This window comes from Petaurus breviceps, unplaced genomic scaffold, assembly GCF_028583685.1.
Source record: "Petaurus breviceps papuanus isolate PSGF00001 unplaced genomic scaffold, PetGlider_PUasm1.0 90925, whole genome shotgun sequence".
Lineage (NCBI taxonomy): Eukaryota > Metazoa > Chordata > Mammalia > Diprotodontia > Petauridae > Petaurus > Petaurus breviceps.
Window position 1 is genome coordinate 26141087 of NW_027187380.1, and position 27326 is coordinate 26168412.

Sequence of the window (27326 nt, forward strand, 5' to 3'; positions counted from 1 at the left end):
AGATAGATAGATAGATAGATAGATAGATAGATAGATAGATAGATAGACAGATAGATAGATAGATATAGATATGTATACATATATATACTATTATTAATATTATTTTACATGTAACTGGGAAATGATATACAAACACTGGGGCATAGAGATCCACCATGCCCTACTGGAACGTCAGAGGGATTATGGGAGAAGATATAGGAGAGAGCAGATCGGAGGAGGAGATATCCAGTGGAATCACTATTTTGGGGTGGTGGGTAGGGGGGGAAATGGGTAGAAAATTTGTAACTCAAAATCTTGAGGAAATGAATGATGTAAACTAGAAGTTAATAAAGCATTTGATAAAAAAAAAAAAGAAAGAAATTTGGCTCTGCTGACCTTGTATTGAGCCTATAGATTAAATGTATAGGTTTCTCTGCAATGGAGGGGGTGAAAATTGATACCCTTAATGTTTTCCTAAGCCACCTAAATAATATACTTGATAAGGATAAAATAATATAAAATAAAATAAAATAAAATAAAACAAAATTAAATAAAATAAAAGTGATGAACTGTTGATTAGCAAACTAAGTCTTCTAAAATTGTTGTTTACAAAGGGAAACAGTGCCTACAAAGAGCCAGCACAGCTTTATCAATAATATTTCATTTCAGACTAACCTAATTTTTGCTTTTGACAGGGTTACCAAACTGGAAATTAGGGAGAATGGTACATACGTTGTCAGTGCAGTTACAAGCTTTAATGGTGTGCATGCATGTATGTATAAGTAAAATATACTTAGATTTTAACACTCATTTGATAATATACCATGCACTATTCTTGGGATGGACAGAATAGGACTATATGATAACAATGGAGATGGATTCACAATGGGTTGAATAGCTTGATTCAAACAGTAGCTATTAATAATTCAACATCATTTCTTGAGTGGAATATACCCAGGGATTTGTATTTGTATCAGTGGTTCAGATAAAGTAGGTGACATGCTCATGATATTTATAAATCCCACTAAGGTGGGAGAGACAGCTAACATAATGGTTGACAGAATCAGGACTGAAAAAGACAATTAATAGTACGGGACTGAAGGTAAAATGATGAAAATCATTAAGAATAAATGTAAAGTCTTAAGACGTGGTTTTTTCTTTTAAATCTATTTTCACAAATACAAGATTAGAGAAGGAAAGATTAGAAAGCAATTTGTTTGAAAGATATGGGAGTTTTAGTGAACTGAAAACTCAAGAGATTTAATAGTGTAATGTGGAAACCAAAAAGCTAATGGAAACCGGTTGACCTTTCAAGAAGCACAGTTTAAAGGAAGAGGTAGGTGATAATCTCTCTGAATTTTGTCCTGTTTAGAACACCTCTATAGTATTGTCTTTGGTTCATGGTGCCACAGTTAAAGAAGATCACTGATAAAGTGAAAAGCATCCAGAGGAAGCCAACTAGGCAACAATGACTAACAAGGAGTGAGGACCCAAGATAAAGATAATTTAAAAAGCATCCTTGATGAATTCAAGCCACCTGTCTTGAATGTCCTTGAGTCCATGTCCTTGATGACACTCAGTTGAAGAAATTGTGGCTGTTTAGCCTATAGAAAAGGGTACAGTATAGTTCTCTTCAGGTATTTCATTTTCATTATGTAGAAAAAGGAACAGATTTATACTATTTCATCCCAGAGGACAAAACTACAAGCAATTGGTAAAAGTTATTTAAAGTAGAATGGGCTGCCTCAAGAGTTGAAGGGTTTCCCCTTATAGGAAATCATCAAAAAAGGGTTGGATACACTTGTCAGATGTGACATAATGGAAATTCCTTTCAGATATGGTTTGGAGGAGATGGTTTCTGAGGTCGCTTCCAATTTTCAAATCCTGTGATTCTATGAAAATACTTAGGACACGCTAGCTTATCTCCATAAATCAAAGTAGTGGTAATGAAAAAAAGAAATTTAAAAGGGAGACAAAAGAGACATAATAACTCATCAACATATAAACATCTTTTTCTCCCTGTTTTTTACTATACATGTTAATACTACAAAAAAATCTTCTTTTAAAAATAATTAATTAATTGACACACTTGTAAACCTGAAATTGGTCAAACATTTTATAAGAGGGCAAAGATTAATAAATACTGTTCATTATGGTCAATGTATATGAGGTTTATTTTAAGAATAAAATTGGAAAAATTTCCTGTGTCTTTTGTGATCTATACAGATGTATTTGCTTAAAAAAAAAAAATCAAACAATTATGCAAATGACCCCCAAAATTCCTGAAGTTGTTCTCCCTTGCCCACCAGTCTCCTCGTTTGTTTTGACCAACCCAAAGCACAAAAGTATCATTCCCCAGGTCCGACCTTCCCTTGTCAACATCTTCACACATTTAACACACTTATAAATACTGTTAAAGGTTGCAGGCATCCACCCAGGGTAGAGGACTGCTAAGCTAATCATAAAGCACTGAAACTGCTAGCTAAGGAAGCTTTGACTCCTTGGATTTCCTCTGCCTGTTCTGTTTCTATTTTGATTAGTTCAAAAGATAGTGTATAAAAAGTCTTTTATAATCCTTCAAGTCTATATAAATATCAGCTATTATTACAATTACTAATCTCCTAGAAACACTTTCTTTGGAATTTCTTAGCATTCACTTATAGATTTGACTCCAATAATTTCCCCCAGGATTCTATTTGCTTCCCATAAGGAGCATCTTGTGGATACTTTATCTCCAATGGTGATTACAATGTGTAACTTGCACAGCTCTTTTCACTCAAATGCCTCACTGGCCTCTAGTTAAGAGAAGCAAATCAGATTAACTGCTCATGCAATTTGGAGGTATCTTGTAACAAGTGATCCCAGATGAACACAGGAACAATTCCTCCAAATTAGACTGATGAGAAATAATCCTTATGAGTTTAAGTGAGAAAACAGAATGACTTCCTCACCCTGGAGATCACTTGGGTCTCAAGACAGGGACCATATGGATGACTCAGTCTGATCAACTGTCAGCGAGGACAATAAGTATTCCCAATTCTGCTATACCTACTGCAAGCAGCACTACCATAATTACCATAGTACTATCATAGGTTAATTAGTAAAAACCCTTTTTACCACTTTTTATCCACTGTTGAAGAATTATCCCAATATCAAGACTGAAAGGTCACTTTTCAGAAGAGTAAAGCACACATAGTATTCCTTCCCTGAACATTCTACAACCCATCAACTTGTTCCTGGGCACACCCACACTGAATCTTCTACCAGAAAAAGTTGGAAATTCAAGCCAATTGTGAGATTATGAAGACAAACTAACATAAGAGGTACACCAAGCCATCAAACTGCCCAATTTGAATGAAGAAAAAGCAAAGTGTGGCAGCTAGGTGGCAAAGTGAATAAAGCATGGGCCCTGAAGTCAGGAGGATCTGAATTCAAATTCAGTCTCAGACACTTGACACTTAGCTAGCTCTGTGACCTTGGGCAAGTCACTTAACCCCAATTGCTTTGCCTTCCCCCACCCAAAAAAAAAAGCAGACTTTGTCATGAACCTACAATGCCCTATGTGTAATTATGATATGTCCACTGTACTTCTGCTTAATGACTATACATTTTGAAATCTCAGGTGTAGGACAATATACATATACAAATATAAAATATTGCTAGTCTGTATATTATATACATATATAAAATTTACATGCACATACATATATGTGTATTTATTTATATACATATATATGTATATATACACACACATACCCATCTGCATATAGACACATACATAAGAACATATGTATATGTAGGTGTATAGGTATATACATGTGCCCATATACATATCTATATATGTATACGTTTATACAAGGAGAGACAGAAAGACATGGCTGACAAACAGACGGTTTGGCTGACTTGCCATCAGAGACAGAGAAAGAGATACACCTATATAGAAAGATACAGATAGGTAAAGAAGTAAGCCTTATTATCTTAATTCTGCTTATTTTTCCCAGCACAGAGCCCCATCTCACTGAGCTGAGAATATATCAATTCCATTCAATCCATTTTTTAAGTACAGGTATCTGGGTACTTTGTCAACAACTGAAACTTCTACTGCCTGCTCGCCCCTTTATTACCTGGCCAATCTCTTCTCTAAGCTCAGGGTTTCAGGTCCAGAGATCCTCAGGTCATAGAGTAACACCAAAGCATGAATAGCAGAAAGAATAACCAACAATTGCGTAACCAACTTTAGGATTAACAGGATGCAAACATAAACAAAGAGGTGCTGAGAAACACTCATCTTAAGGAGAACTGAGGTTTCTAGAATGTGGCCAAACATAGCTGAAAGGTAGAGGGACCTATGAAGTTGCCCACAATATAAACAAATGACTTCTCACCACTTTCTTAGAAACATATAAAACTGTGATTCCCAATGATTCAATACAAAAAGCCTACTATCAAAATTAGCAAAATTTTCCCTTAAAAAGTTTTACAAATATAATTACCTCTGTTTCTGTAAGAAGTGTCTTTAGTCTTGTCAAATCTTTTGTTGCCATTCCATTCTAATAATAGAAGTTGAAGAAAAAAAAGGAAAAAGAAGAGGAAGGAGGGAAGTTATGAACAGATTAGTTCTTTTCTATTTTCAATATTACATCAAGATTAATTCTTCACCTGGTTCTCCAATTTGTGCCCCCCCCCATATCAAAATGATTCGGGAAAACATAGACATGATGCTAACATCAGATGCATTTACCTAGTAAGTAAAACAGTTTCACATTTTGCAAAGAAATTTAAAATTAGTTAAATGGGAAATAAAAACAGGTATCACTTGTAGACCAAGGTAACACAATATAAACAAGGCCAAAATTATGAAAGAAAGGGAGGTGGGGAGTAGAAAGTATCTTAGAAGTTTTGTATCCTTTATCTTATTAAAAGGTTGATATCTGCAAAATTATGTCATACCTTAAAAATATTTAAATATCAAAAGAAAAGGCCATGGAAGAAATTCAGTTTTATCTGTGGATTATTAGTATCTTCCTTAAAGCAAAGAGATTATATAAACAATTCACTGAGATTCATAATTAACTTTTACTTCAGAAGCAAATTGCTTTTACTTTGAAATAAAATAATTCTGAATGAAAGTTCTGAATAAAAGTCAATTATAAATGTAGCTACAACCTAACTGAATATTTCCTTGCTGGGAAGGGATCTGATGGTGAAATTGGGAAGTCAATTTTCTCTAATTAAGCCTCCCAGACCTCCCCATCTTCCTTCAGAAGTGTGGGAGATAGTTGAGTCAATTGTTTGGGATCAGGCAATTCCTGGGTGAGCTACTTCTGCTACCCCAGCCTTTGTTTGTCTCCTAGATCCTAAAGTGTTCCCCCATAGTGGTCTATATCCAATTAAGTCCAAGGACTGGGAGGAACTGAAACCATTAATTGCTACTCAAGGCCTCTGTCTAGAGTCGGGCTCAACCAGGTGAAAGCTTTTAAGACTTTGAAAACTAAACTACCACTCCAGCATTAGCTCTACCCAATCTAGAAAAACCTTTCACTCTCTATGATGATGAGAGAACAGGCTTTGGGACTTGTTGACTGTTTTTGAAAACAGCCTCTGTGCTGCTTTTGCTTTCCATGTGCTATATGTGAATGGAGCAATTTGGAAAGGAAAGGGATATCTGACACCGTTTTGGTCTTGCCATAGTCATCTTTAATTCCAACCAAGAAAATTTCTCTATTCTTTTTTGTGCCTGTTTGGTCTTTGTTTGCTTAACCTCTTTGCCAGGTATGTCTCCTCCAAGGTTCAAGCCATCAAGCTCCATATGACGACTCAGACTATACCAACCTCTGACTGAATCCAAGTTCTCCAGCCCACTGGACCTAGTATCAGCCATGTTGTGGAGTCTGACCCCTTCAATGTGAAGTCTGACCCCCTTGAACAGGACCCAGAAAGGCAGAGACAGCTCTGTGCCCCTTGCCAGCAGGAAGCACTTTCAAGAGCTGAGACCTTTGCCTTTTACCCCAAAGGAATTTGGGTCCCATTTGTTTGAGGGGGGAATGATGAGGTACAGGCTCTGGGAACCCCCTTGAGCTCTCCTTGAATCTTACCACATGAGGCATTTGCCTGAGGCCATAAGACTTTCATTATAGCTCAGCCCAAATCTCTGTTACTAGCCTAGCCCTCCATTGTCCAGCTACTCCCCCTCCCTTGATCCTCCCAAAATATCTATGCCCAAATCTGTTACCCTTAAATTAGCCTAGCCCTTCACTGTCTGTCATCTCCAGGGAGCCTCCAACTACTTCCCACCCTTAATCTCTCATTACTAGAGTCTGACCTCATTTGACTCTTCCAGGAGAGCCTCCCCAAACTCCTCCTCTAGACCATCCCTAAATCTTCCCACAACCTTTCTGTATCTAAGACCCATCTTGTCCCCATGAAGGAGCCAGAGAATTATCTAGCACAGACTCACTCTGTGTCAGATTATTCTGGCCTGCTTGTCCAATACAAGCATCACAGATACCGAGGCTCCTTAAAAGTCTACCCATTATGGTGAATCTTTAATAAACTTTGCTTTTCTCTCATCCAGCAGGACCTGACGTGTTGGTATTTTAGGGTCTTGAGCACCCTAAACCTTAAACCTCTACATTTTATGGTTCCCTGACCTCAATGTTTTATGGTTTACTGACCTCAACATTTTATAGGTTTCAAAATAGTGTGGATATCTGAAAATACTTTGCAATAGTTGAATATCCACTTTATTTTCTTTTTTTTTCAAAAAGTTATTTTAGACTCAAGGGCCAGAACATAAAACACAGAATAGAGAAAAGAAACAAAAACATATCAAACTTAAATATTGGAACTTAAATACAAAGTTAGAAAGGGGAAAAAAGCATGTCATGTGCATTACAGAACATAAGAGGGGATTCAAAATATGTAACAATAGATTTTCATTTCAAGAAAACCTATACGAAAAAAAAAAAGAAAACCTATATGATAAATAATCCTCCTGTCGAGAATTGTCCATCTTTTCTTTGCTTCCTTGTGAGATTTCTTTTGCTCTCTGCTGTGTACTTTTTTACTGTTTTTCCCCTCCCCACAGAAGGCTACCATAAAGTTTAGATATATTTCTCTATAACTATAGCTTCATACATACACATACATATATACAAACATATACAGACATATACTTTCCCAAACCTCTTCTACTCCTGATCTTTGTTTTTTATGTATGATTGTATCTCTTGTTTCCTATCCCTCCTGCCTCCTCTACTTTTCTTCTACCCACTACCTCACCCTCCTATATAACTTACCTACCGCCCTCCAAGGAAATATCCCCTATCCTCCCATTCCTATAAATCTAAACACCTTTCTATATCCATATTTTTACCTATTCCTTTACCCTCCCCTCTGGAAGGATGCCTCCCTTGTCCTCTCCCCCCTCCCTATGCCTCTACTGTATTATTTCTTCTGAATTTGGAAGACTTTTATAACTCTTTTAAGTTGTTCCTAAATGGTTTTACTTTTTAAATTCATATCATTCTCAGGTTTACCCCAATCTTTCTTATAAATTACCCAATTATTGATAAGAATCTTAGACATTCATTTTACATATATAAAAAGTAAACAGTCTCTCCTTAGGGGTCCTTATATTCACTCTTCGTAATATGCCTTATATTTCTCTTGGTTCCTATATGTTGAATTTTCTATTAAGTTTAGGATTATTTTTAGCAAAGTCTTGAAAATCTGAGGGTTTATCAAACGTCTATTTTTTTTTCATTCAAGATAATATTTAACTTTGCAGGGTATGATATTTTTGACCTGAGCCCCAGTTCTTTTGCTCTGATATGTTGTGTTCCAAGACCTGAGGTTCTTTAATGTCTCTGCTGCAAGTACTTGTATAATTCTAATTGTGGTACCATCATATTTAAATTGTTTTAATCTTGATGCTTTTAATATTTTTTTCCTTGAGCTGGGGGTTTCAGAATTTGACTATGATATTCCTACGAGTTTTCCTCATAGGATCTCTTTTAAGTAGTGATCAATGGATTTTTTCTACTTCTACTTCCCCCCCTTGATCTAATGCTTCAAGGACAATTTTCTTTAATTATTTCTTGTATTATTGTATCAATATTCTTTTTCTGATCATAACTTTCAGTTAGTTCAATTATTTTTACATTTTCCCTTCTTGATCTATTTTCTAAATCTGCTGTTTTTCTTATAAGATGTTTCACTTTTTCTTCTATTTTTAATTATTCATTATTTTGTTTAATCATTTCTTGGTGTCTTATAATTTCAATAGCTTCACTTTACACAATTCTAATTTTCAAAGGATCATTTTCTTCCTTAAGATTCTGGATGTCCTTCAGGGGTGGCTAGGTGGCGCAGTGAGTAGAGTGCCGGCCCTGGAGTCAGATGGACCTGGGTTCAAATCCGGCCTCAGACACTTAACACTTACTAGCCATGTGACCTTGGGCAAGTCTCTTAACCCCAATTGCCCTCCAAAAAGCAAAATATATATATATATTCTGGATGTCCTTTTCTAATTGGTTAACTTTCCTTTCATACACTTCTTGTTTTTCTTGAATTATTGTTATTTTCTTTTTCAGTTTTTCCTCCATCTCTTTCATTTGATTTTTGAAATCTTTTTTAAGATCTTCTATGAATTCTTTTTGGGCAGGTGACCATTTGACATTACTCTTTGGGGGATTTCTTTACTTCAATATCCTCCTCTGAAGATGAACCCCAGTCATCTCTATTCCCAAAATAGTTTTCTATGGCTGGATTCTTTCTCTTTTGCCTGTGCATTTTTTGTGGTAATATCTTAATTATTTGTAATCACCTCTGTGCCTGGAGTATGGGAAATGGTGCCCCTTGCCCCAGATCTTCAGTTCTTCCCACTAGCCCAAAAACAAAGTCAAACCTCCAACCTCCTGCAAGTGCCCACAGACTTTCAGTACCAGAAAAGTCCTTTTTCTGCCCCAATTGCTTCTGTACTCACCAAGCATGTGCTGGTTCCCTCTCACCCAGCTCTTTGCAGCACAGCTGCATCTGGTGTTCCTGGTCAGCAGAGATTCCCTCAATTTTCTGGGGCTCAGATGCCCAACTCCCCTCACTATCCCAAGGATAAAAGTTTGGGTGCCTGGGGCCTAGGCAGCCTCACAAACCAACTAACCCGAGGACTTGCTGCTTATTGTTAAAAGAGGCTAGCCCCTTGCTGTTAAATCAGAACCTAGCCTAGAAGTATTTACTCTTCACAGGGACCAAACCTAGTCCTGGGATTTTTCTTCTGATCTCAAATTGTCCCAGGAGGATTCCAGTTATGCCCCTGCTCTTATTTATCTCCTCACACACTTTGTTCTGCCCTAAGGTGCTATTTTAACCCTTTTAGCACTCTTGAAAGCTTAGAATTTTCTGACCTACTCCAATATCTTCCCCTTTATTTCCTAATAAAACAACTGTAGCCAAAGGAACAAATTTTACCTTTCAAATTCTTTTGTCCAGTTGGTAAAAGGAATAGACAATGAATGCCAGTCTGAACAAGCAAAAGATCATCACAATTTCTAATATCCAAGCACCTAAAAAAATTACTTACTCTACCCTGACAATATTAACTTTCCATGACAAGCATTCTAGTTAACAAGACTCTAGGTACTTTTCTAAATTTTCTGCTTTTAAAGTAAATATGTTGTATTCCAGTGAATAAAACAGCCCATGAGAAAACTACCATCTCTCAATATACCTGTCCATATATTATCCTTAGGTTAATTATGGAAACCAATCCATCACAGTATCCATTCACCCTTTCTCCCACTACCCAGACAAGAAACACCTATATCTATTGTCACTTAGGGTCCAAGACCAATGATGAGGGTGGAAAAGCCTATCCATGGGCTGAGGTACATAAACTCTAACCAGTTAACATTTATAAACCTTCAAGAACACCTGAAGATCTTATTGATTAGAGCTGATAACAGAACCAGAGCTTTTTCTTTATAAAAAATAATCTAAGGGGTGGCCAGGTGGCTCAGCGAGTAAGAGCACCGGCTCCAGTGTTGGGATGACCTGGAGATCAAATCCCGGGCTCAGACACTCAACACCACACCCAGAAATAACTGGCCATGTAACCTTGAGCAAGTTACTTAACCCCGATTGCTTAAAAAAAAAAAAAAGAATAATCCAGCCTCAAATTACTTTGCTATCATACTCATCATTTGAACTTCATATGGATACTGGTGCTTACACAGCATGGGAAAAGATGGCAGAGGAAGACAAACTTTCAAGTTCAGAGAAGTATGTCCCTCAATCTAGAAAAATCTGCCAAGAAGGCATTAGCAGATTTTGGGGAAGTGGTAAGAGAGCCAGATCACCTCTCCAACCCCTGGAATGAACCCCACAAACCTAAGACAAAAGTTAAGCATGAATTAGTTTTCAGGAAAGCAAATAAGATCTCATCAACTCACCAGAGACTCTCCCATCAGTGACTTGGAAAGAACATTGGAGACAACTTGGAGTTTTCCTTTAAGATGCATACAACAAAGCACTGCACGAAATGAGCCATCTCCCTTGGCCAATCCCTCTCCCAACACTGTAATAAGATAACAAGCATTAATTATATTAATCAATGCACATTTTTCTTGACTACAAAATTAAAAATATATCCTAATTGTGTCTTCTTAAATAAGAGATTGAGAGATGTCTATGATTCTCCTAGAAATAAAAGGCCACATTGTGCTAATGCCCATCTTGTGCAAATCCCTGCCCTTGAGAAAGAATAAATCTAAACCTGAGAGATAAAATTTTATGGCAGTAAAAATTATTAGAATGTGTTTATTGCATAGTGGTTAGAGAAAGACCTGACCTTGGAATCAGAAAAACCCGCCAAAAGCCCAACTTTTGAAGCACAGTGGCTTTGTAACCCTAGAAAAACCACTTAATCTTTCAAAACCCTAGAGGACTCTCTAAAACTATAAAGTGCATCCCTGAACTGCTAAAATGAGTCCCCTATACCAAATGAAATCATGGATCTAATCCCTGTCACTATTTTAATTAATATTAAATACCAGCTAAATTACTCATCAGTGAGACTTCATGCAGGGTACATCCATATTGAAAATACAAGTGCAGCTGCTCAGTATCATATTTACATATGCCTCCAGGAAAAAAATCTATTAATCATTCTTTCACTCTAAACTTCTTTTTTGTTTGTTTGTTTTTTTTGCTTTTTTGGAAGGGGGAGGGTAGGGCACTCAGGGTTAAGTGACTTGCCCAAGGTCACATGGCTAGTTTTGTGTGTGTGTGTGTGTGTGTGTGTGTCAAGCGTCTGAGGCTGGATGCGAACCCAGGTCCTGCTAACTCCAGGGCCAGTGTTCTACTCACTGAGCCACCTAACCGCCCCTCACTCTAAACTTCCACAAGATTTATCTGTAAACAAGTTTTATACTTCATGGGGAAGCCAGAAAAAATAATTACTACACCATTAATAGGGAATTCTGAAAAAGAACAACCAAATACTGTGTACTAAATTACTAATATTGGCCCAAAATAATATCTTGATGACCACTGTATGCTGTGCACTACAGATGAAAGCAAGTTAGGATGTAGGGTGTGAGAAATACTTTTAGTTATTAGTTCAGACTTTCTGTCTCAAGATATTTTCTGAAGCCACCTTGAATATTACATATCCAACTATAATTGAGCAAACACTTACAAAGTGCCTAATCATGGAGGCAATACAGGTAATGTTTAGATAAGATATGATTCCTGCCTAGTCTAGTTGAGGGATATATTCCATATATAGATAATTATAACAAAATAATACTGACCTCTAAGGTTCCATCCAGCTCTGAATCTATAATTCTAAGAATATGACTATATCACAAAGTTGCAAAACAAAGTGGTGTAGATGAAAGAGATGGAAGGTTGTTACTAAATGGGTTGGAAGCCAAAAAGGGTTCATGGAAGAACAAATAGTTGACAGGAGCTTTAACAGAGGGGTAAGAATACAAAAGACAAAAGAAAGTAAGAAATTCTAGGAATTAAAAAAGTGACCAATAATTATAACAAGTATGCCTACGTAGAGCTTAAAAATTTATGACAGAATGCCATCATAATATTCCTGTGAGTTGGCAGTACAAATATTATTATAATCATTATATAGATGATGCAATTGAAGTTGAGGGACATTAATTGACTTGCTTGGGGCCAAATAATGAGTAAAAGAGTGGGTTTGCATCAGGAGTCAAATCCAGATCTTCTGACTCCAAAGACTAGTTGTTTCTGCTATTGCAATACCAATGGCATGAAAGTAGAAAAGCACAGACTATATTTAAGGGACAGAGAGTGATAAATCCATGCTTTTTGTCTATAGCATAATGGACATATGACATAAGGTGGTAAGAGTAAGATAAAAACAGATTGTGAAAGACTTAGATATCAATCAGACAAAAGGTAGGAACTGAAGATTTTTAATATCTATGCAAAAGGAAACTTATTCTGAAAGTAATATTTAGAATGGATTACAGTAGACAAGCACATGAGGTAGGAAGACATGTTAGGAGGTTATTATAGAGTCTAGATAGATGGTAGTAACAGATTATATGAAGGTGATAGGAAATAGAAAAAACAGATATGGGGAGATACTGAAAAAATAGAAATAAATGAAAAGAGTTCTCCAAGCTCAAAATGAGCTAGAGCTGCCAAGAAAGTCTAAAGACAGCAAAAGTAGAGGATTTTCTTAGCCAGAATGTCAAAAAGATAATTTTTTTTTAAATGATCACTGGTATAGGTTGCCTGTGAAGAAAAAACCTCTAATTCAACTCTAATTTTGTTTCTGTTTTTTCTGTCAAAGAAAATACTCTTGAGAATTTAAGGGATAGAATAAAAATTTTAAACAAGCAGTTGATAACCAATATAAATAATAAGGGGAAATATTAGATAGGGAAATAAAAAGAAACCACCTAGCACTCCATGACGAGTTCAACTCACCAAAATCAAGTTGAACTACACCCCAGGGAAATCAAAAAACAAACCAACATAATCGCTAAACTAATAGTATCTTTTAAAAGATTGCTAAGACAAAAAGAGGAACGAGAGACCTACAAAAGGGAAAATATCACCCCAATTTTCAAAAAAGGGAAAAGAATATGGATGAGTGAACTTGACTCTGACTCCTGGTGAACATTTTATTTGAAAAATATTGACAGGGCAGCTAGGTGGTGAGGAAGATAGAACACCGGTCCTAGAGTCGGGAGGACCTGGGCTCAAATTCAGCCTGTGACACTTACTAGTTGTGTTACTCCAGGCAAGTCACTTAACCCTGATTGCCTTTAAAAAAAAAAAATTGAAAATTAAATGGTGATCATAAATATGACAAGTTTCTTATCTTCACAATCTGGTTGTTATATACTGACATCATTTCCTTTTTTGACAGGGCTAGACTGTAGAACAAATATCATAGCCAGATTTTAACTAAGTACGTGACAAAATGTTTCAAATTGCTTTTGAGGACAAGATAAAATATATGGGTTAGAAGATTAAGACAATTAGGTAAATTTGGAACTGGTTGAAAAACTAGAATGACAGAATAGTCTTCAATCATCTGATGCCAACTTGCAGGAATCACAGCTGTGATCATAAATTCTGAGCAGGAGAGAAGTTATATAGTCCAAACTTCTTCATTAATATATGAGAAAAGGCTAAAAGGAATAAAAACAGGGATGGCTCAGTAGCACAGTGAATAGAGCACCGGCCCTGGAGGTCAGGAGGACCTGAGTTCAAATGCGGCCTCAGACACTTAACACTTATTAGCCTTGTGACCTTGGGCAAGTCACTTAACCCCAATTGCCCTGCCTCCCCCCCCCCCCAAAAAAAAGCCCAAAAAAAGGAATAAAAGCAGAAGTAGGGTTTGTGTACAGCTCATCTGGAGACAAATTCAGTGCTCTTTCCGCTGCACTACAAGCTTCCTCTCTCCTGGTGGAGTGACCCAGGGCCCTGTGCTGATTAACGGTTTTATCAATAGTTCAGACTTAGATAACGTAGTATAGATAGCATAATTATAAAATCTACAAGTGGGAAGCTGAGAGGGATAACACATTGACTGACAGGATTCAAAAAGATCTTGGAAAGCTAAAACACTTGGCCAGATCTAATAAGAAGAAATTAATAGGGATAAAATTTTACACTTGGCTTCAAAAGATCAATTTCACAAATACAAAATAGGTTAGGCACAGTTAGACAACAGCTCACTTGAAAAAAAGATTTGGGGATTTTAGTGAAATAATGAGCAGCAGGAACATCAACAACTACTAATATTTATATAGCTAGGTCCTTAATACTACAAGAGGAAATCTAATTACGTGGTCCCATGTATTTTATTTCACACTATTCCAAGATATAATTATGTAAAATTTGGTCACTGGTTCCTTTCAACAGGGATAGAAACTTTAGAAGCAAGCATTTCTATAGTTACTATTATATTCCAAGCGCTGTGCTTTTTGACAAATATTATCCCACTTGTTCCTCACACCATCCTTTTGTGGTAGGTGTTATTATTACCCCCATCTTACAGTTAAGGACACTGAGGCAAACAGAAGTTGAGTGACTTGTCCAGGTCATACAGCTACTAAGTGTCTGAGGCCAGATCTGAATTCAGGTCTCCCTGACTCCAGGCCTAAAACTCTATCATATGCCAGGCAAATATAAATAATGCAACTAATCACTTCACAGGGTTTACTGTATTAATTGGGAACTAGCTATAAAACACTTCACAGTTTTCAAAACCAAAATATTATTTCATTTGATTTTCAAGTTCCCTGAATCAACAGTGAAATATGACAGCCAAGAGAGTTAACATGATCTTATGCTATCAAATGGAATAACATAAGCAGAGTATCTTGCAAACCTTAAAAGCATTTTACAAATGCTATAATCATCATCAACATCATTATCATCATTATTATTTGAGGCATAGTGTTTAAAACTGGAGAAATAATTGGATCACTGTGTTCTGCCCCAGAGAGCCCATATCTGAAATACAGTATTCCACTCTAGCCACATTTTATAAAGAAAACTGTTAGATTGGATAACATCCAGATAATGAAGAACCTTGAGATATATAAGAAGCTGTGAAAGGGACAGAGAATGTTTACATGAAAAGACTAAGTGGGCATGACAACTGTCTAGGTGGAAGAGAAATTACACTTGTTCTGTCTAGACAAAAAGGGAAGAACTAATAGCAAGGAGAAGTTTCAAAGAGATAAAAAATCACAACTATTGTGAGCTGCCTAGAAAAGTAGTAGGTTCCTTCTCGCTGGAGTTCTTCAAACAAAGGTTAGAAACTATTTCTTGGGTCTGCTGTGGAGGAGAATAATTTTACAAGTATAAGTTTGACTCAATATCCTTGGAGGTCCTTTCAAACTAGAAGGTTCTACTATAATTCTAAAACAACTGCTATCTGGAAGACAGGGGAATTAAGAATTATATAAGCATTTCAAATGCATTAGAAAATATAAAAACTCATAGCCCTGACAGAAAAAAGTACTGCACATGATGAGCACTGAACCTAACTACCTCTATTTTAAAAAATAAGAAGCAATGATTATCAATGTAGGAATCATTCCAAAATAGAGTATCATCAAATGGTTAAAACAAAAAAAAAAATACTTAATTAGAAAGATAAAAAAAGAATCTTGATAAAATAATACAAGAAATAATTAAAGAAAATTGTCCTGAAGCATTAGAACAACAAGGGAAAGTAGAAATAGAAAAAATTCATCAATCACCACTTTAAAAAGATCCTATGAGGAAAACTCATAGGAATATTATAGTCAAATTGCAAAAACCCCAGCTAAAGGATAAAATATTAAAAACATCAAGATTAAAATAATTTAAATATGATGGTGCCACAATTAGAATTACACAAGACCTAGCAGCAGAGACATTAAAGGACTGCAGGTCTTGGAACACAACATATCAAAGAGCAAAAGAACTGGGGTTCAGGCCGAAAATATCATTCCCTGAAAAGTTAAGTATTATTCTGAATGGAAAAAAAAAAATGGACATTTGATAAACTCTCAGACTGAAGACATTGTTAAAAAAAAATCCTAAACTTAATAAAAGATTTGACCTGTAAGAACTAAGAGAAATATAAGGTACATACCAAAGACTGATTATATAGGATTCATAAGGACAGACTGTTTACTTTATATATATATAATGGAAAATGTATGTCTAGGATTTTTATTGATGATTGGGTAGCTCATAAAAAAGACTGGGGTAAAACTGAGTATGATATGAATTTAAGGGGTAGAACCATTTGGGAACAGATGAAGAGAGTAATCCTTTTACACAAATGAGGTACAAGAGGAAGAATCAATGCAGAGGAATTGGATGGAGGAGGAGGGTTGGTACTTTCAAAGGAACCATATATATATATATATACACATATATATATATATAAAGCTTCTAAATTCAGAAGAAATAAGATGATAGAGAGGCATGGGGAGGACGGAGAGGACAAGGGAGGGATCTTTAGAGGGGAAGCTAAGGGAATAGGTAAAGGTGGGGTATACAAGGGTCTTTAGATTTATGGGAATGGGAGGATAGGGGAGGAATCCTTAGAGGGGGGTAGGTAAGTAATAGGAGGGGCAAGGTAGTGGATAGAAGTAAAGTAGAGGAGGCAGGAGGGATAGGAAACAAGAGATAGGCACAAACATAGAGACAAAGATCAGGAATGGAGTATATTTGGGAAAGTATATGTCTACATGTATATGTATATGTATATGTATATGTGTATGTGTATGTGTATGTGTATGTGTATGTGTATGTGTATGTGTATGTGTATGTGTATGTGTATATCCATAGCTATAGAGAAACATATCTAAATTTTATTGTAGCCTTCTAGGGATAGGGAGTAGGGGAAGGGAAAAAAGAACAAAGTAAAAAAGTGCATAGCAGAGAACAAAAGAAAACTTACAAGAAAGCAAAGATGGATAATTCTCACCACATGTGTTATTTATCATACAGCCTTTCTTGAAATGAAAATTTATTGCTACATATTTTGAATCTCTCTTATGTTCTGCTATGCTCATGACATGCTTTTTTTTCCTTTCTTTGTATTTAAGTTTCAATATTTAAGTTTATGATATGTGTTTGTTTCTTTTCGCTATTCTATATTTGTGTTCTGGCCCTTGAGTCTAAAATAAAAAAAAAATTTTAAACCCACAAAAAATCAAAGCATTACTACTTTTGGCCTATTTACTTCAGTGATAAACAGTCCTACACACTTTAATACATCTTGCTATCATTGTAATATAGCACAATAATGATGAAGAGCTAGCTTTACTTTGCTACTATATGACTATATAAACTTGAATAAGTCACTTAACCTCTAGGACAGACATCAGTTTCTACATATATAAAATGAGGGACTTGGCCTGGTGTTTCATAGCAACCTGTGCCCAAATAAAAGGTTAAGATTTTGGTTAGACTGAATCAATGAGGCTGTATTTTACTGGCTCACTTTTAGGCCTGAATTCATTTTTGTGAGTTAGCAATGAAACAAAAGGAAAAGTATTCCCATTCTCTCACTATTCAAAAAGCAATTATCTTGTTAGTTTCAAACAGCATAAAAGAATAGAGAACAAAGCCAAACTTTAAACTCATCTCTCTGCCAGGCACATTTTAAAAGAGGAAAATGATATTTTTTGGTGGAGTTGGCATATCCTTTCAATTCATCAAATTTAATTACATCTACTCAACATATGCACTTAAATAAAAATTTGGCTCTGATCAAAATTCCCCATTCAATAGGAAAAACAATTAGGTACATATATCTCTGCATCAGAGTCACCTTCCAAGAGAGTCACCAGTCGTCAAAGAAAAAAAGTTATCTTTTCCTATTTCAATCATTTTTTAAATGTGTAAAAGAAAGAAAAAGAAAAAGACCCTGCTAAATCTAATCAATTCATATGCAATTAAACAAACCAACCAGGCCATCTCTCCATTTGCATGCTACTGCTGACCTGCTCCTCACCTAGAACAATACTCTTCACACCAAGATATGAGATCTATATTTCCATACTCAGGTCTTCCTGAATCCAATCCCCAATCATCAGGGAAATTAATCAATTAATACTTGCAGCTCTTGCTCTAGGATCCAACCCAGTGAACTGGTTACTTATGTAGAAACTAACTCACTTAGCCCACTATTGATACCAGACCATACCTCAACTTCATAGCCTACCAAGGCTATCTACTTCACCCTCTGCCTACCCATGTGTGCCCATCCCCCGTCTTTTCCACTGCCCCAGAATAACAGTTTCCTGGTCACCTTTCCCTTTTAAGTGCTGTCTTCTTTTATTTAAATGTAAGATCTTAAGGGCAGGAAATATCTCTTGTTTTTTAATATTTTTATCTCCAGCACACAGCATAAGGTCTGGCACATGGTAAACACTAAATTGCTTTTTTCATTCACTGAATCACAAATGCTAAAAGTTTTTATTTTAAACATACCATGCCTACAGTCTTCATCAGCTTGCCCATAGTTCTTCTGTAAGGCAAAAAATATAAAAATGTGTTATTTTAAAATTTTGAAGTATAATACTTTGTTTCATAGGTTTCAGCAAAGGAAGAAAAATGTTATGCTTTAAAGTTTAATGTTGCAAATAACCTTCATGGGAAACAATTAAATGACATAGAGGCTGCTAGATAGTACAGTAAACAGAGCATTGCTTGTGGAATCAGAAGTCTGGGTTTAAATATGGCCTCAGACATTTACTAACTAGGCCAAGTCACTTAAGTTCTCTGTTTCCTCCTCTATAAAATGGAGAAAATAGTAGCATCTACCTCCCACAGTTGAAGTAAGTTCGAAAAGAGGATAATATTTGTAAGGTGCCTTGCAAATTTTGAAGCACTGCATATGCTTTGTACATTATTAATCATAGCCAGTTACGTGTAAAATGGAGTCATCATCATCACCAATATTTATGCAGCACCTACTATTGAGAGCTATTATGCTCTCAATAATAAATATTACACACTATTATATCAATATTTTAAAAGATTCCATAGTAATAGTCAAGGTTCAAAAATGTTACTCAAAAAAAAAATATTTACCAACCAATAATTTTTGTATCAACCAATTCACATATCTCCTGAGTCATGTGATGTGCCAACTGCTGATCACACTTCATTAAGAAGGTCCTCTTGTTTTTTTCACATGGTCCATTATATTAATAGCTACAAATGACACTGCAATTATTAACATTTACTCACAAGCTGTAAGAATGAGGCAATTCTATACAGAAGACTCTCAATTTTTATGCGTTCTATTTCTGATGGGCATGTCTCTGTGAAGTTTGCCAAGGAATACTGGCCAAGAGAAAGAAGGGCCTCTGTGCAATGTCTCACTGCCACTTCATAATCCTGCTTTTTAAGAGATTCACATGCTTGTTCACATGATTTTTCAGGTCTTCTGTCTGCCATGACTCAGGGATAAAAATCCTATGGGGGAAAAAAAAGATTGAGAAGAAATAAAATGTACATTATTAATCCTAACTAGTTACATATAAAATGGAGTCATCATCACCAACATTTATGTAGCACCTACTATGTGCCAGGAACTGTACTAAATACTTTACAAATATTATAGGAATTTCTTAACTTTTTCTTTGTTACTATACAACCCTGACCTCAGAAAAGCAAGAAGCCTGGCATGGACAGCACTAAAAGAAGAGATTAGTACAGCAAAGAAGTAAAGACAACAAAAAGAAAAGCCAGCAAGAAATATAATTGTTCCCTGAATAAAAATAGTACCCAGTTGACCAAATATGTAGGAAAACAAGGACCAAAAACTACAGGATTTGCCTTCTCATTTCAAAAGCAAAATGACTCAGGTATTAACAATCAGGTCTATTTGATGGGCAATGGGGGGGGGGGGGGCAGGCCCCGAGAATCAAAGCAGGCTTAACACTTGGCTCCCATTAGAGCACAGACTCCTCCCTCTTTTACTAATGAAAACCCAAGTTTAGACTATTCTGGAGAGTGACAGATTGGTTTTGACTGGTCTGATCCCTGGGAGCCCCACAATGGAGGCGTTGTGTGTGTGCAAAGAAGTTATACAGGCATGCAGAGTTCTAAGTCTTTGCCATTCACAGTGTCTCCCAAAGGACCAGCATGAAGAATAGTGGGACCTCAGTGCAGCTAATAACATTTCCAGGACAGTCATCAATCCTCATCATGCGTCGAATTCATTTGTAGTATGACTGAAAGGTCGTAACTCAATATTACGTGCAACCTAAGTCAACACCAACACTTTTCCCAAAGAGAAGAATGGTATCCACCTTCTATGGAGAGGTGATAGATGAATGTGAAAAACAAAACACCTATTTTTTGACATGGTCAATATGAGAATTAGTTTTGTTTGACTATGCTTATACAAGGATTTTGTTTTTCTTCTTTTTTCCAATGGGATATGAGAGGGAGGAAAAATGATGACTGAAAAAAATAAAATTTAATTTTAAAAAATTCCCACCACTCCCTCCCACACTCCCAGTTACAATGGCCCTATCCCCAGAAGACTTGCAGGGACTCATATCAGATATGTATAAGGACTTGGGTAGCTCAGGACCATAAAGTGAGGTGAGAGTTTTACAGGAAACCTTAGGCTTAGGTAGGGCAGAAATTCTTGAGACTACACTTGAGTGCTTTGCTCCATCCAGATGTCATAATATAGCATTACAAACAAACACACACACACACACACACCCTATAAAATGGCCACCTATCCTTTTATCAGCACCATTTTTTAGGAACTACATTTGCAGATTCTTACAGGGAAGGATGTCACCACTCTCTGCCATTCATCATACCCGTCCCAAAATGCCCCAAGCCCCTATTTGGGCTCAGAGTTGCTGCAAGCTATGCCAACCTACTGCTCAGATATCACCAGATAGTCTGCCTATGCCTATATAGTCAGGTTAAGGGGAAACTTGATACCACTAAAGTGGGATTCTGCAAAGAGGAGAGATCAAATGAGATAATGTATGTAAGATATTTTGCAAACCCTAAAAAACCCTATAAAACTGCTAGTTGTTATTACTGTTGTTGTTATTGTCATTATTATTATCATCTAATTGTTCCTCACATTGGATGGTCAGGGGTAGGGGGACTGTGGTGGAGCAGCATAGAACCAGTCTTTCAAAATAATCTCTTTTAGTAAGTTTACCCCCTCCCTTGACAACCTTAATCAAGCAAACAGTTGAAAGCCGAACTCAGTCAATAAATATTTAATAAGTACCTACTATATGCCGGACACTATGCTAAGCACTATGGATATAAATACAAATAAAAGCAACAACAGTCCCTACCCTCAAAGAGCTTACAGTCTAATGATGAAGATAACACACAAAAGGAAGCTGAAAAGTAGGCAGGGAATAGGTACAACTCAGCTTCATTCAATGGGTCAGTGCAATTCCCCACCTAAGCTACATAAAAAGGGTCAGGGCGAAGTTCCCTTCTAGGACTTCAAAGTAATTTAATTGACCTTGCATAAGTAAATCCTCTGGGAGATCACCCAAACCAAGAAAATTCAAGGGCCAAAAAATATTATACATTGGTCTCACAGAATGGTACCTTTAATGGGTATACTTGAAGCTCCCTCACTACTGGGGAGTAGTATCCATTCTTCTTACTCTCCCATTCTCTTCCCTTATAGTCCTGATCTCTCCAGGGTTCAATAAGTTCTCTAGCAAGGCCTCATGTTAAAAAACAGAACTGCTATCCAGGGCTGGTCAATTCCTACCCCACCCTCTATTACTAGATCCATGAGCCTCAACCTCAAAATTTGATTCTTAAAAACCAAAAGCACATTCAAGTCCGTTTCTAATTTACTGGATGTATACTGTATACAGGTTTTTTTTTTATTTTCTTTATTCTATCAGTACAACTTTTCTAGGACCATCAATAACAATCAGAGAATGTTAGTCTTGGAGTTACCCTTATTCTACTTGTTATTCTTGGATATCTATCTAGTGGGCTACTTTCATTGAGTCAGTGCAGGCCCCCTCCATTGAGAGGACTTCCTATATAACGTCCCTCCACATAATCCTTTCCTACTTCCGATGCAAGATTATTCTGGACCAATTCTGCTCACTACACCAAATGTTCAGGAACAGACATAAGACAAGCTGGTCCAAAGGTTAAAGCATGGAATTGGAATTAAATGAATCACTCACAGATCATGTAACATTTAACAAAGAAGTTTACTCAATAATGGCATGGAAAGAATGGTCAGAAAGTGTATGGCATTAACTCATTTGGATGCAATTCCCCTCCAAGCTGGTCAGAAGGGTGCATTCATACACACTTGTGGGGATTCTGTCCAGCCTGAGTCAGTTGGTGAATACACAATAAGGACCTACTATGTGCCAGGCATTATGCCAAGCACTGGAGATACAAAAAAAAAAAAGCTAAAAAACAGTTCTTGCTCTCAAGGAGCTCACAGTCTAATGGGCAAGACATGTCTACAACTATGTACTAACAACAAGCCATATATAGGAAAAATCAAAAATAATCAAGAGAGGGAAAGCATTCAAATTAAGGGGAATAGGAAAAAGCTTCCTGTAGAAAGTCAGGATGGGAAGGGAGCAATAAGCATTTACATAGTGCCTAGTATGTTCCAGGCACTGTGATAAATACTTTACAAATATCTGATCCTCACAACTCTCTGAGGTACATTTTGTTGTTACCCTCAGAGGCTATGTAACTTGCCCTAGATCAAACAGCTTTTAAGTGTCTAAGACCAAATTTTAACTTAGATCTTCCTGACCCCAAGTCCAGGGCTCTATCCACTGCCAAAGACAGGAGGAAAAGATGAGTAAAGAGAGCACTCCAGGCACAGAAGAACAGTCAGCAAAAATGCACAGAGTCAGAAAATAGAGTGTCTTGCACAAGGAGGTCACTCACTATCAACTCACTATCTTATACATCACAGCAATTTTTCCAAACTTCTCATCCCTCTTCAAACCTCCCACAGCAACCCTCTTCCCACTTTTTTAGTTGAGAGAATCTTGCCAGAAAAAAATTGAGGCCATTTGTCATGAGCTCCTTCTTCTCCCCTCTTTCTCATTTCCTATGTCTCTCCGGATGAAGGGGCCTTACTCCTTACCACCACCTAAAAACATGTCCATGTCTCCCCCATTCTGAAAACACCTCACTTGACCATTCTATGCCTTGTTATCATCCTATATCTCATCTACCCTTTGTAGTTAAACTCCTTGAAAAAGCTACCTATAACAGAAGCCTCTATTCCTTCTCTCATTCTCTTCTTCACTCCTTACAATCCAACTTCCAATATCATCTACTGACCAAAGTTACTAAAGTTTTCTTAGTTGCCAAATCCAACGGCCTTTTCTCATTCATACTCCTTGACCTCTTTGTAGCCTTTGATGCTATTGATCACTCTCTCATCCATGATATTTTCTCCTCTCTAGGCTGACCTTGATGCCATGTTCATCCTCATTGAAAGCATTTAACAACACAGCTGAAAATATCATGCCAAAAAGCATGGGAGCAAGCACACAGCCTGGTTTTACTCCATTAGTAACTGGGAAAACACTAGCACAGTGTCCATTATCCAAAACTTGAGAAAGAATGCTGTCACAAAATTGACATACAAAGCCGATCCATCAGTTACAACAAACAAATGGAGAAGTTTTGAATGCTGTGGAGAAGTTCACTTACCTTGGTAGTATACTTTCCAGGGATGTACACATTGATAATGAGGTTGACACACACATTGCCAGAATTAGTTCAGTGTTTGGTAGGCTCCAAAGGAAAGTATAAGAGAAAAGAGATATTAGACTGACTACCAAACTGAAGATCTACAGAACCATGATGCTGACCTCATTGTTGTATGTCTGTGAAACCTGGACAACAATATACCTGCACCATGACAGATAACTGAATTGCTTCCATTTGAATTGTCTTAGGAAGATTCTGAAGATCACCCGGCAGGATAAAGTACCAGATGATGAGGTCCTTACTTGAACTAAATTGCCAAGCATTCACACTCTGTTTCAGAGAGAGCAACTCCAATAGGATGCCCAAGCTGTTCAAATGCAAAAAGACTATTTTATAGAGAACTCACACAGGGCATTCACATGATGGTCAAAAGAAACAATACAAGGCCACTCTCAAGGTCTCTCAAGAACTTTGAAATTGATTGTATGACATGGGAGACACACACTTAGCCTGGCATGCCCATATCAGAGAAGGTGTTATGCTCTATGAGCAAAGCAGAATTGAAACATCTCAAAGGAAACGCAGGATGTACAAATACAGCATATCCACCCCCAATGTTCACAATGAACTATTTGGACCCAAACTGTGGTAGAGCATTCCAAGCTTGTACTGGTCTGATCAGTCACTGTCAGACACACTGAAATTTGACTCTAGCAAAGTGATATCATTTTGGCCCTCTACAAAGTACAAAGGACAACGACAAAAAGAGGGCAACACCACCCTGCCAGTCCCTCAAGCTCACAACCTAGAAGTCATCCTGGCTTCCTTATTCTCTCACTCCCCCATATCCAAGTTGTTTCCAAGACCAAACAATTGTCCCTTTACAACTCTCTAAAAAGCTCCTTTGCTCTTCTGACATTGCCATTACCGTGAAATAGGATTTTATTACCTCCTTGGACTATTCCCAATATCGTGCTGGGGGAATCGCCTACCTCTAGTCTCTCCACCCCTCAAATCCATCTTCCATTGGGTCACTAAAGCAATTTTTCTAAAGTGCAAATCTGACCATGTCACTCCCCTACCCAGTAAACTCCAAAGGCTTCCTGGAGCAAATACAAAATGCCTGACATTCAAAGCCCTTCATAACCCAGTCTTCTTACACCTTTTTCCCTTCCTCATACTCCAGGATTCAATCACAGTAGCCTCCTGGCTATTCCACCAAGAAAACACAATTGCTTGCCTCCAGGCATTTTCTCTGGATATACCCCAAGCCTGTTACATTCCAATTCCTCAATTCCACCTAATGACTTTCCTGACTTCCATTAAGTCCCAACTAAAATCTCATCTTTTGGGGGGCAGAGCCAAGATGGCCAAGTAGAAGCAGGACCTCCCCACTGCTTATGCTTCAACCTTCCCCAATCCATGTAAAAAGGGGACTCTAAACAAACTTTGGAGCTACAGAACCCACAAAATGACACAGAGAAGCTAACCTCCTGCTGAGGACAGCCCAGCAGGCTGGCAGGAATCGGCCAGTGGAGTGCTCTGAAAGCCAAGCCCAGCCCCACACCTAGGCTTCAGCCCCAGGGTGGGCCTGACCAGCCGCTGGCCAGAGGGACTCCAGATCACCAGAAGCTGTGGCCGTTTCCAGATTTATCAACACATAGATGCGAAGGACAAAGTGAGAGGTCAGTGTAGTCTGGACTATGGGACCAGTAAGTGGGAGTGCATGGTTTTTGACCCCGGGGCAAGAAGCCACAGACAGCCAGCACCACATGGCAGATTCAGCGCCTGCCCTGCAAAGTATAGGGGGACCAAGCACCAGTCTGAGGGGTAATTGCTCTTGCTTTAACCTGCTTGGATCTGGATTGCAGTCTAGGGTGGAGGTCCTGGGGTGTATGTCCAGCTTGCCAAAGCATGTGGAGGCTTCAGAGAGGGCACCCATCTAATACCTCCGGCAACTGAGAAAACCCCAGCGTTTGGGACAAAAGCTCCCCTTTCTGGTGGCAGAGTCCTATTGTGGCAAAAAGCCCAGGGGTCAAGTGACTGAGGAGAGACATGACCAGACAAAGGAAAAAAAGCAGACAGAAGATTCCAAAATTAGACTCCTATTTTGGGAACAAAAAGGAGCAAAGCATGGAACAGGAGGAAGACAGTGAAGTCAGAACTCCTGTACCAAAAGTTTCAAAGGAAAATAGGACCTGGTTAAAGGCCATAGAGGACCTTAAGAAGCAGATAAGAGGAGGAAAAACTGGTTAGAGAAATGAGAACAATTCAAGAAAATTATGAAATGAGAGTCAAACAGCCTGACTAAGGAAAATAACACTTTAAAAAACAGACTGACTCAAATGGCAAAAGAGGCTCAAAAGGCAATGAGGAGAAGAATGCCTTAAAAAGCCGAATTTGCCAGATGGAAAAAGAATCTCAAAAGCTCAATGAGGAAAATAATTGCTTCAGAATTAGACTAGAGCAAATGGAAGCTAATGACTTTATGAGAAATCAAGAAGCTGTTAAACATATCCAAACAAATGAAAGAATAGAAGGCAATGTGAAATATCTCATGGAAAAAACCACTGACATGGAAAATAGATCCAGGAGAGATAATTTAAAAATTATTGGACTACCTGAAAGCCACAATCAAAGTAAGAACCTAGAAATCATCCTCCAGGAAGTTTTCAAAGAAAATTGCCCTGACGTTTTAGAACCAGAGGGCAAAATAGAGGTTAAAAAAAATCCACCAATCACCTCCTGAAAAAGATCCCAAAAAGAAAACTCCTAGGAATATTATAGCCAGGTTCCAGAATTCCCAGATTAAGGAGAGAATATTACAAGCAGCCAGGAAGAAACAATTTGAATATTGTGGAAACACAATCAGGATAACCCAGGATCTAGCAGCTTCTACACTGAGGGATTAAAGGGCTTGGAATATGATATTCCGGAGGGCAAAGCTGGGATTAAAACCAAGAATAACCTACCCAACAAAACTGAGTATCATGTTTCAGGGGAAAATATGGTCATTCAGTGGAATAGAGGACTTTCAAGCATTCTTGCTGAAAAAACCGGAGTTGAACAGAAAATTTGACATTCAGATACAAGAAGCATGAGAAGGTAAACAGGGAAAAGAAATCATAAGGAATTTATCAAAGTTACACTATTAACATTCCTGCATGGAAAAACAATAATTATAACTTATGAAACGTTTCTCATTAGTTGAAGGGAATAGAAATATATATATACACACACACATATATATGTCTATATATGAGGGTATATGAATACATGTGAATGTGTGTATATATACTTATAGGTATAATACATAGATAGAGGGCACAGGACCAATTTAACAGGAAGGGATGATACTTAAAAGGTGAAATTAAGAGGTGAGAGAGGAATATAATGAGAGGAGATGGGGAGAGACAGAGTGGGGTAAACTATCTCATACAGAAGAGATGGTTACAATGGAGGGGAAGAATAGAAAGGCAAAAGGCAATGGGTCAACCTTATTCCCACTTAATTTGGCTTGGAGAGGGAATGAAATACACACTAAATAGGGTATCTCACCCTCCAGGAGAGTAGGGGGGAAGGGGATGAGAGGGGGGATGATGGAAGGGAGGGAAAACTGG

The 27326-nt window shown here is 37.4% G+C and overlaps 1 protein-coding gene across 4 annotated transcripts in view; it reads right to left on the reverse strand.

Annotated features, from left to right (window-relative positions):
* Positions 1–27326, reverse strand: part of HELZ (helicase with zinc finger) — a 293362-nt gene that overhangs the window by 220217 nt on the left and 45819 nt on the right. For 2 of the 4 annotated variants that reach the window (XM_069076607.1, XM_069076606.1), the window contains exons 2-5: positions 19240–19467; positions 18478–18514; positions 10428–10552; positions 4473–4529 (exon numbers count right to left, since the gene is read on the reverse strand). In XM_069076607.1, coding sequence (XP_068932708.1) covers positions 4473–4529; positions 10428–10552; positions 18478–18514; positions 19240–19449 — 429 coding nt within the window. In that variant the 5' untranslated portion in view covers positions 19450–19467. The other 2 variants (XM_069076608.1, XM_069076609.1) reach the window with 2 other exon arrangements.